Raw genomic sequence first — 12,436 nt, 5'->3', positions numbered from 1 at the left:
CAATAGAGTGACGTTCCCCCGGTTCAGGCACCCCCCTTATATAGGGCCTAGGGGTAAGATAGTAAGCTTATCTCTTATTCCCAAAGAACTTGTTCAGTTCTCGAGAATATATTAGGGTTATGCTAAAATTTATACTTATTTACGCAAAATATTCCATTTAACTTCATTTCCGATATGGACACTGAAGTACAAACATCTGCCATAATCACCGTCCTGAAACAACCTTCTAAAATTATAGCCGTAGTGATTATTTTAATTACAATTTTCTTATTTGAGTTCATTTTGTGGTATTTTGAAAACGTTTCTACCGTAAAATTTTAACTTTTTTCACTGTAGTTCACAAAATGGTATTAAAAGTATACTAATTTTATGTTAATTTCTATTAATTGTATTGTTTTCTAGGATATGATTGCTTCACAAGCTCTCGAGAGGAAACTACAATGGGTTTTTTTCTTCTTCCAAGTGGATTAATATGTGACGTCAATGGGAATAATTAGAGGCAGTTTCGAGCACGGGACGGTTTAATTTCGAGTGTCTAGAACAGTTATCTCAGAGAGAGACAGCCGATAGAATTTGAGGGTTATTTGAAGTTTAGATCACGTGATGAATTAATCTCAACAAGATAGGAACTGATTAATCTCCCACGCGTCATTTCTCTCTGAGACGTGGAACTGAAAAGAAGTGCATCCACTTTGCTCTCGTCATCTACCGTAAACATGGAAAAACGATCTATTGGTAAGCATTATTTTTTTAATAATACTATTACTATTTCAATAGACAAAGGCTTAACATTTTCATTTTCTATAGCCGAGACGCATACCGTATCCAAACGCAGGGGCCAAGAAAGACGTATCAACATAAAAATCACGTTAGGAGGATCAGTCTACATTTCTTTTGGTTTCGACGGATCAAAATTACAAGTTCTCTTCTTCAAAAAATCGAACGAAAATATTCTGTTCCTGACCTCCGAAGCTTTCACCAATCTACTCTCTCTTTGGGGAGAGCTTTTCGCCGCTACGCAAACCGGAGCATCGTCTCTAACCCACAACATCATCGACTATCACGACAACAACGTATCCGTCGTCGCCACAACCAACAACATCAAATTGAACTCTGCCTACGGTCATGTTCTGGATCTGGGAGCTCGCGAAATCGGTGAGTTCCAAAAAAAAATTGATTTTATTCGGTTTCAAATAAATCTTTTAAACGAACATAAAAATGTTATCGAATGCATGTACTTAGCTATTGTTAAAAACCTTAAAAAAATTCATGAATTATTATATGGAAAACCTTTCGAGGGTTTATTTTTGTACCCAGATCAATTTAATTCGTACCATCAAGTAAAATCTTATTTTGGCTGTTTTAAATCACCCTCGGAAGTACTACAAGATTTTACTAATTTACTCGTAGATAATCAATTAACCTGTAAACTTAGCTACTTTAATTTGTTTTCATTGTGTAATGCACAAGATAACCATCTAATGGAATATCTGATAGTACCTACTAACATGTAAACAAAGTTCTAAAATAAAAAAATTAAATGTAAATAACTTGTTTTTATTGCCTAGAGATTAGAAATTAAGGAGTTCTGAAGCGATAAGCAAACGGGTAAAAATCTAATCTCCAGATATCTGTGCGAGCAAAACTAATTTTGGAGAATGGGGATGGGGGAAAGCAACTGGTGATTAGAAGGGGTGAACGCAATGGGGGAAAGGAGCTGGTGAACGAGAGATAAAGTATCCAGTGAATGGGGGGTGGGGGAAAGCAACCCGTGAACGGGAGAATCTGGTGAATAGAAATTCTGGTGATTAGAAATTCTGGTGATTGGAAATTCTGGTGATTGAGATGGGGGCGCGGGTGGGGGAGGAACGGGAGAGGCGCGGGTGAACGGCGGGAGCCAAGCTCTTTGTGTCCCGCTGGTGATTGAGAATGAAATTCTCAATCACCAGCGGGACATCCCCCTCTCTGGTGTACATAATTCTAGGCAGTTGTTAACCCCTTAAGCTGAGGTGACTCTTATATACATCTAAACTCTAACTGAGCTCTGTAGGATTATTGTAGAAACATAAGTAAGGTGGTCTAAAAACCCTCACCTACAATCACTGCTAGGAGAGCGAGAATGGTGGATTAAGTGACAGTCAATGGCGAACATCTCGGCACCTGTGGTTTAGCGCGAAACAAAGTCTATACAAAAAAGTTTAAAAGTAATGTTTAATTAATGTATATAGAAAATGCAAGTTGTGTAGTAACGTATTGTATTATTGTAATGGTTTTGTTGTATTGAATTCACACTATTTGTAAATGTAAGTTTTTTTAGTTTACATACTTCTACATAAAAGCCATCAACGTAATAAAATGTTTTCCTTAAAAAACCAATAAAAATACGAGTATCGACCTAATAGGAGGGCACAATAGCTGGATCTTAAAAATATAGATAAACCACAGGTACAAGTAGCTTAAGCTACTTCTGAGAAACATCAATCACATAGCGAAAAAACTCAAACCACTGAAATAGTTTACTTACAAGATTAAGGCCATTGAAATAACAATAATAGTTTTTCAGATTATTCAAGAAAGAAACCTTTAAATGCCATTGACAAAACGATTCAATCGATATATCACTTTGCGGGCTCACTTCTAGAGTGGGGTATCGGTATACTAAAAAAGGGGGGGAAATAAAGTGGGACGCCTGTTTAATTACAATGAAAGTTAGACCTCTCTCTATCTCTTTCTCACCTTATGGATTCTTCGACTTGAACTCGCAAAAATTGACTAAATCGTGCCGAAAGCTGAATTGGGAGGACTCAGCAGAAGAGTATGGTTTTATTATTATTCTGTCTTTAGCGTAACTATCCGCGTTGCCAAGATTTCTTAATGGTTCCGGTAGATCTGCTAGAATGTATAAAATAAATCAATGAAGCGTTATTATTAATGATTTGGAATTATTAAAGTAGGCAAGAAGCTTCACTATAGTTCAAAATTAATGAGAGAATCGCTTCGTTTTATTAGAATGTTTATCTGGTTCGCGAGAAATTTCGACACTAAAATGGACGTGTGTAAATTAGACGACTTGACAGATAACACCATATTAGCAGAAATTTTAACAGCTTCACGCAAGGGATAAGTGGTATTCATTCCGCGATAAGAACTAGCTCAGTCTGACTCAAATATGCCCTTTCTACAGAAGAGAAGGAAATTTCCGGTCAGAGTTGTTTACGAAAAATCTAAAAAATAGGCTCGGCTCTGAGATAAGTAGTTGTACTTCTTACAGCTTTTATTTTAAAGCATTAGAAGGAAAGTAAGGTCGACACTCCGAACCCGGATACGGGTTCGGGTTCGAGATCGGGATCCGGGTTTTTGGGGTGAAATAAGAAAAAAATCGCTGAAACGTCAATGAATTTATGATATTTATCGCGACGATTTGTTTTTTCTCATATCAACATATGTTTTTCAGGACCGGCTTGTTTTACATTATCTTTATCTCCACTTATCTCGAGTGTTTTAATGAGCGACGTCACGAGACACTTATATGGTACTTGAACGTATAAGTTCAGGTTCGGCTTGTTTCTCTTTATTTCGTGTTTTAAAAAATGTATGGAATAAGTTGAGAATGTATTGAAATGATGTAAGTTGTAAAGATTGATACTTGATAACCTGGGTGGGAGATAGTGCTCGCGCGCGTGCTCGGATTTCCCGGGGCGCGCGGTTAATTTGAATTTAAATGAAAACATGGATATGAGGGTTTTTAAAAGTGACGTCATATAATATTTGCTACTTTATAGTAAACTACGTCACAAGTGTTTTGTTAACGATAATCAAATTAATTTTAAACTCAATTTAATGTCATTAAGTGTCTATATATTTGTATATCGAAATGTAATTGTGCACGTGATTCCGTATGGGGACCTGGCAAATTTAGATATATACGTAACGCTGCTCATTTCAAATGGGTATACGAATACGTTAAATTACATTCTGATATACAAATATATAAATACTTGACGTTCAATACGTTTAAATAGCTTTCCAAAATGTAAATATTGGTAGTAAAATAATACAAAAACACCTTAACTTGGTGTTCAACACGTTGAAATACTTTTCCGACACGCAAATAAAGGTAGAAAGATACTATTTAAACATCTTAACTCTACTTTAAATCGGATAAAATCTATTTCAGATATGCTAATGCATAGAAAAATACTACAAAAACATCTAAACTCTACTTTTAATGCAACAAAATGCAATTCCGATATTCAAATATTTAAAAATACTTAATTAATGTACTAAGTTACGTTTAAAATAACATTTGTAAACACGAATTCATCGAATTGTTAAACATAGATTCCAGATTAGATGGTGTATGTATGATTGGTAAGACTCTAGTCAGAAAGATGAATTCTGCTTTTAATACCTTAATATACATTTGCAATATGCAAATATAGGTAGAAAAAAACTACTCAAATCCCTTTTTAAATTTGATAAAATACATTTCCGATATGTAAATAGGTAGAATAACACTATAAAAATTACTTTTTCAACTTTTAATACGGCAAAACACAACTCTGATACACAAATATATACAGTTAATACAAAAAAAACTCTTTACTCTACGTTCGATACGTTAAAATACATTTCCGATACACAAATATAGATAAAAAAATACTACAAAATGTAAAAAAGCAGAAAAATACTACACATAAACCATTATGAATTTAAGCTTACAACATCCTTCACGTATAGAGTAAAATATATAAGTTCAGAGTTATCTTGTTTCCTCGTTATCTTTATCTCGTGTGTTTTAAATAGCGTATGGAATAAGTTAAGAATGTATTGAAATGGTGTATGTTAAAACGTCGTAGAAAAAAGAGTAAAACATGTTCAGAGTCGGCTTGATTACTAAAGAGAATAACACAGACGTTTCCGGTGTTGTTACGTAAGAATAAAAATACTACAACAATCTCTACATTCAACATGTTTAAATATACTTCCGAAATGCCATTATAGGTAGTAAAATACTACAAAATCTCTATACTCTACCTTCAAAACGTTAAATTACATTTCAATATGTAAATATAGGAGGAAAAACCCTACAAAAACCTCTTTTCTTGGCGTTCAATATGTTAAAATAGATAGCTGAAATGCAAATATATGAAGTAAATATTACAAAAGCCTCTAACTCTACGTTCAATACGTTAAACTAATGACATGCCTACGATCGAAGAGTCGAATATCTGAAATATATTTTATCCAATTTAACACACAAAAAAATGATACTAACGAACTCCAAAATATAGTTGATGGAAGAAAATAATCTGAAAAAGTGGGTCCATAAAAGTTTATTTTAATATAATTTATTCATAAATTTTGTTTTGGAGTACAAATAAGAGTTGTAACCATTTACTTATTTACAAAGTTAAAGTTTTATCAATAAGTAAGAGTTGATCTTTATAAAGTATATTTGTAATATTTAGGTAATATAGTAATTCTACCGCTGACAATGTGTAAAATTAGGCTAACGTTATTTCAAGTAATTTTACATCCACGATTTTCCTATTACAAATATTATTTTTTAAAAAATTTGTAGATTAGTCGAAAATGATATGCCAATTAAATAAGCTTATAAATTCAGGTATAAACTTATATATTATAGATAGTGTTGTAAATAAGAAAATTAAAATTTATAAAAAATTCAATATGTAAATATAGGTATAAAAATACGACAAAAACCACTTATCTATATTTTAAATACGGTAAAATAAAATTCTTATGCACAAATATAGTCAAAAAGATACTATAATAACCCCTCCTAGGGGACTTTGTCCCCTCGCAGAGGTAAAAACTCTGTATTCAACTTTAATACGTTAAATTAACTTTCCAATGTGTAAATAAAGGTTGGAAAATACTGCTTATACGCAAATATAGTCAGAAACATACTATAAACACTATTTATTCAACTTTAATACGTTACGCTATTTAAGAAGCGCAATTTTGGGGACAGAAATAATGCAAAACCTTATAAGATAGGATAATTAATTAATTAATAAAACCCGTAAATAAATAACAAAAATCTAACAAAGTGGACCACCCAGATGTTCTACCCTTTAACCCTCTTATCTTTGCTGTCTGCGCTAAAACAAGATTTGACCTTAAAAATTTCATACGTAAAATATGTAGACTTTAAAACCATTAATATACTCTTCTATTAAGCTGAGTTTATAATTTTTTAAGAAACGTTATATGCATCGGTGGTTCTGTGGTAGAACATTCGCCTGTCATATAGAAGGGATCGGGTTCGAATCCTGGGCGGCGCATTCTGATAATCAACAATAATTTAATGGAACACGAAATTTCGTTCTATTTTAAAAACTGAAATTTAATGCTCTGTTAATTTGTAATAAACGATTCCGCTTAAGCTGAGCTTACAATTTTCTTTGAAACGTATCATGTATCGGTGGTTCTGTGGTAGAACACTCGCCTGTCATGCAGGAGGGCTCGGGTTTGAATCCCGCCCGATGCGATCGCAAAATTGATACTAAGACGAATACCATAAACAATTGGTGGAAACCCTGCCATTTGGACGTTGAGACGTTTATCGTAATCCTCAGCACTCGGTCCGTCCCAAAAAATCAGTATGAAGAAGTTGGAGAGCAAACACCCATACTTACAAAACGCATACACAACAAATTAATCATCTACAACCGCCATAACGCAAAATCAACATTCCCGCACTACACATAAACATTACAATTATAACATTTCCAATGAAACTAAGTTGAAACCGTCACGACGGTGAACGTTAACGAAAAAACACAACCGCACCAAGCCGCACCAACCGTTAACGCTTACCGCCAGACGGTGGTTTTGCCAACCTTTAAAGTTCTGCAAAAACGGTTTTTCGACTTTGCTCCGGTATCGCGTTTTGGACTTTGCCCCGGTAAAAATAAATACGCTGTCTATGCGTAAAGAAATATGTTTAGTTTTTTCTTATTTTAAGCTATTTCAAATACCATAATGGGTTTTAGAACATACCATAAATATAATATAGCAATTAAAATTTTAATAACACTTGGACTTTTAGTACTTTGTATATTATTTTCCATTGCCGCCGATAGATATCACCAAAGCATCTATTAAAATAAATTTATCCCTGGTTAAAAAACCCTTCTTTTTTATAGATTTAAGGTTTGTTTTTAAGCATCACTGTAATTAAGAAAGAAATATAAAAACATTATGCAACTAATTACCTCTCCGAGGGGACTTTGTACCCTAGGAGGGGTTATACAACCACCGTGTCTGTCCGTCTGTGGGTCTGTCTGTGGGTCGGTCTGTCAGGCCTGCGAATGCGTTCGCATTTTTGGGGCAAAGGGTAATCACTGCGTACGCAGTTTCTTAGCATCAGGGAAAAGGTTTTTCCAAAAGCGCCCTCTTTTTGTCATTGGGTGTAGTATAATTTTTTAATCGGCCGGGATTCGAACCCGAGCCCTCAACCACGGATACAGTTACGTTTCACTGTTTTTTTTTAACTCTGAATTTACATGTTTTACTCTACGTGAAGGATGTTGTAAGCTTAAATTCATAATGGTTAATGTGTAGTAGTTTCTACATTTTTACATTTTGTAGTATTTCTTTATCTATATTTGTGTATCGGAAATGTATTTTAACGTATCGAATGTAGAGTAAAGAGTTATTGTATTTTCTTCATATATTTGTGTATCAGAGTTGTGTTTTGTCGTAATAAAAGTAGAAAAAGGAATTGTTATAGTGTTATTCTACCTATTTACATATCGGAAATGTATTTTATAAAAATTTGAGTAGTATTTTTCCACCTATATTAGCGTATTGAAATATATTTAACGTATTTATCGTAGAGTAAAAGGTTTTTGTAGTATTTACTACCTATATATACATTTTGTAAAGCTATTTAAACGTATTGAACGTCCAGGATATATATTTGTATATCGGAATGTAATTTAACGAATTCGTATACCCATTTGAAATGAGCTAGACCAGAGCTTTTTTATTTTCATTAACCCCTCATACGTCTTTTATAACAGTTTATATAAGATAATGCAAAACAAGCTGGTCCTGAGTAACCAAAAATGGACCAAAATGGACCAAAAGTACCCTTGAAGCGCCCAAAGTCACTGTTACCGGCCCTATGTACCCTATTTCGGACCATAAGTACGCTAAACTGGACCTATTGGCTTTATTGTAATGTTAAACCGAGGGGTAAGACAGTCTCAAATAATCTGTACACCTAGTTCGTGCATTTAGCACTGTTAAAGATACATATTTTCAAGAGTTCGCGAGTTCCATTTAGCACTGTCAAAGGTACGGCAGTGTACACCGAGTTCGCAGAGTGTCTTACCCCTCGAGTTAAACTCCCATAGAGATTCACCTAAAAGAAAAAAATTGCGGTCCAATTTTGGGTACATGAAGTATTTCGGAGAGAGAATCCTCACTACCGCGATAGGCACGATTTTGTTGCATTAAAAGTAAAGTTTAGATGTTTTAACAGTATCTTTCTACCTATATTTACGTATCGGAAAAGTATTTCAACGTATTGAACACCAAGTTAAGGTGTTTTTGTATTATTTTACTACCTATATTTACATTTTGGAAAGCTATTTAAACGTATTGAACGTCAAGTATATATATATTTGTATATCGGAATGTAATTTATAGTATTCGTATACCCATTTGAAATGAGCAGCGTTACGTATATATATAAATTTACCAGGTCCCCATACGGAATCACGTGTACAATTACATTCCGATATACAAATATATAGACACTTAATCAAATTAATTTTAAACTCAATTTAATGTCATTATCTTTAACAAATCACTTGTGACGTAGTTTACTATAAACTATCAAATATTCTATGACGTCACTTTTAAAAACCCTCATATCCATGTTTTCATTTAAATTCAAATTAACCGCGCGCCCCGGGTAAACCTCGCACGCGTGCGCTCACTATCTCCCACCCAGGTTATCAAGTATCAATCTTTACAACTTACATCATTTCAATACATTCTCAACTTATTCCATACGATATTTTGACTTTGGGACATTTATCAGACCATCGAATTTCTACCAAAGACCGAGAATAGAAGTTGTTCGATAAATATGGAAACTCTACGCAATAATTTCGAAAAATATCACTATAAATTGCAATGGTGAACTCACATATAGGACAAAAATACTGAACATTAATTCTACTGATATGTTAAGCCCCAATTTATTGTGAAAATACAAATATAAATAAATACACTTAAATACAAGTCTAAATAAATACGATTAAATACAAGTATAAATAAATACACTTAAATACAAGTATAAATAAATACACTAAAATACAAATATAAATAAATACACTAAATAGAAGTATAAATAAATACACTTCAATACAAGTATAAATAAATACACTTAAATACAAGTATAAATAAATAGACTAAAATATAAGTATAATTAAATACGATAAAATACAAGTATAAATAAATACACTTAAATAGAAGTATAAATAAATACACTTAAATACAAGTATAAATAAATAGACTAAAATATAAGTATAATTAAATACGATAAAATACAAGTATAAATAAATACACTTAAATAGAAGTATAAATAAATACACTTAAATACAAGTATAAATAAATACACTTCAAAACAAATATAATTAAATACACTTAAATACAGAATTATACAAGTTGGCAAGCCAAAATATACCTCTCCTCGGAAGAGTTTTTAATTTTCAGCGAAACGTAACTGTATCCGTGGTTGTGCGGTAGAACGCTCACCTCTCGTTCAAGAGGGCTCAGGTTCGAATCCCGGCTGATTAAAAAATTATACTACACCCAATGACAAAAAGAGGGCGCTTTTGGAAAAACCTTTTCCCAGATTCTAAGAAACTGCGTACGCACTACGCAGTGATTACCCTTTGCCCCGAAAATGCGAACGCGTTCGCAGGCCTGACAGACAGACCCACAGACAGACACGGTGGTTGTATAACCCCTCCTAGGGTACAAAGTCCCCTCGGAGAGGTAAAAACCATGAAAAACAGTAAAATGTGAATTTGGTTAAAATACGGAAACACACAATTAAGTTAACGAAATTGTGGATAACAATATACCTGTTCATTTTAAAGTGAATATCTCAAACTCTACGAGCAGAAATGCCTGTAAATCTTACTGAAATATTCAACCATCATGTGCTGCTAGAAAGTTTCTGTAATTTTGATAGTGATGGTCTCTGCGTGAAAAACAGTTAAATGTACGGATGTTTCTTTAAAAATTACTGGTTTTCAATGCAGGGCGAAGCTGTAAAATATATAATAATTTCTGTGAAAAACATTAGAAACGCAGTTGACATCTGTGAAATTTACAAAAATGGGACTGTTTCTTGGAATTTGGATAGAAGTGTTAATTTTACAGAAACTTTCTGAAATATCGGCAAACAGATGTGACCGTTAAATTGACAGGGATTTTCTGGAATCGGGGTTGCCAGTAAATTTCTATAATTGTTACCATACACTTTGTTCAAAAAGTCTTCGACAAGTGAAATTTTGGTGCTCTTTTTAATTGTGCTAGAATACTTTAACAGATAGATCGATGAAATCAATTGACACTTTTATTTATTTTCCAATATCTTTCGTAAATCACCGGTTTCGTCTGCGAAAAATTACCAGTTTGGCGGGAACCGTCAAAACTCATTTTTGATAATTTGTTAAATATTAGTGATACGGCTTTGAATCGTGCGTTTTTGAAATCGCAAGGGTTGGTTCATATTTTGGAAGTGCATAGATAATCCCTCTACAACCAACGGTTGAGAAGTTTGTGCGTTTCCAAACTCGCTTCGACATTAGGCAAACCTAAAATGCATCAAGTGATTATTAATAACGCAACTACGACAGTGATTCAACAACATCAAAATCAATTTAACAAAGAGCCGGTTTACAAATGTGGTAACAATTATTAAAAACATTTCATAACTCAAATAGCTTTTTAAAAGCTTTAACGTACTAAAAAGTATATTCTTAAAAGCACAATAGTTTTGTCGTAACAAATTTGAATTATAATCCGTTCAATAGAAAAGCGTCGATATTGTTGGACTCTAAATGGGTGAGTGTTTCTGCTCTAAAACTAGTCTAGCGTTTCCCACCGATTGTTTTCTAACGCTCTGAGGGTGCTTTTAAAAAAATAGCCCTTTCATGGAAATTTAAGAGAATCGCTCCCGACGATTCGCGAGCGTTCTAGGAGCGCTAAAAATGGTTTTGAAAAAGTGGGTGAACCTGTAAGATTGAGATCGGGTTTTGATTTCCTAAGACAAAGGCGATCTAGAGCGCTCCTTAAATGGTGTCGTCTTTCGTTGAGATATAAATTATAATTATGTCCCTTGCAAGCTTCAAGAGTTTTCTCTAAACACTAATTGGTCAATCGTTTTAAGAAGACTTATTTAGCGATAGAGTAAATATTTTGTTCACGATAATTTTCATTTTTTCCAGGTTAGTGAGTTCTTTGTTTAAAGTGCCACGAATGATCAACACCGAGAAAAGAGGTATTTGTGAAAGTCCAATATAACATATCACTTGTACATAAAATCCTAAGTATAAACTTGTTAACCTTAAATATCAGTATAAATATATGTTTCTCAAGTAGTATTGTTGACAATGACGCGTATGATTTAATAATTCATGTAGAACCCAATTTTACGTGTTGCTCGGAAACCTGTTTCGAACTAGAAAGAGTTCATGAAATTAGGTACTTAGGAATTGTCGTAGACTACTCTCTTAAATGGAAAAAAACATATTAATATTATAATTAATAAGCTCCGAGGGCGTCTGTATAAATTTTATACTTTGCGCAACTTCTTAACGATACGTTGGTTGAGAACGGTTTATTTTGCACTAATACAGTCTGTGTTAACTTACGCTATTATGAGCTGGGGTGGCACGTATTTATCAGTCATTGAGTCCCTCGAAATTATGCAGCGAAAGATCATACGTATATGCCTCAATGCCAGTTACCTCGAAAGTCGAGGGAATTTACATAATAAATTTTTACCGTAAGACAATTGTACTCTAAAGACATATTACAAAATTAAACATCAAATATTGTATCATAACTCTTATAGCACCCGAAACGTTGTAATCGTTAATGTAAATAGCGAGAGAACTAACAAAAGTATTGGTCAAAAATGTATAACCTATTTGGTGCCTAAACTATTTAATAAATTAGATAACAATTTAAAATCCTGTAACTCTGTAAACAGGTTTAAATCCAAAATGATTAACTGGTTAATTATTGTTGGTATAGAGGAATTGTATGATAAGCTTAATAACTAACTTTTAATAATCGCACATTCAAATTTGGTGACTAATAATTTCCAATTTATTTCTTGTAAAGCTTCAGAGTGATCATAATTCTTTTTTTTTAA

The 12,436-nt window shown here is 33.2% G+C and overlaps 1 protein-coding gene across 1 annotated transcript in view; it reads left to right on the top strand.

Moving 5' to 3' along the window:
• The first annotated feature begins 671 nt into the window (after positions 1–671).
• Positions 672–12,436, top strand: part of LOC149952578 (uncharacterized) — a 32,181-nt gene continuing 20,416 nt past the window's right edge. Inside the window, exons 1-2 of the mRNA XM_090169769.1 lie at positions 672–735; positions 808–1,379. Of these exons, the coding sequence (XP_090025895.1) occupies positions 717–735; positions 808–1,379 (591 nt within the window). The 5' untranslated portion in view covers positions 672–716. The remainder of the gene's footprint in view (positions 736–807; positions 1,380–12,436) is intronic.

This window comes from Leiobunum rupestre, chromosome 3, assembly GCF_980474605.1.
Source record: "Leiobunum rupestre chromosome 3, qqLeiRupe1.1.hap1, whole genome shotgun sequence".
Classification (NCBI taxonomy): domain Eukaryota; kingdom Metazoa; phylum Arthropoda; class Arachnida; order Opiliones; family Sclerosomatidae; genus Leiobunum; species Leiobunum rupestre.
Note: the sequence above shows the minus strand (reverse complement) of the source record. Positions and strands in the feature narration are given on the sequence as shown.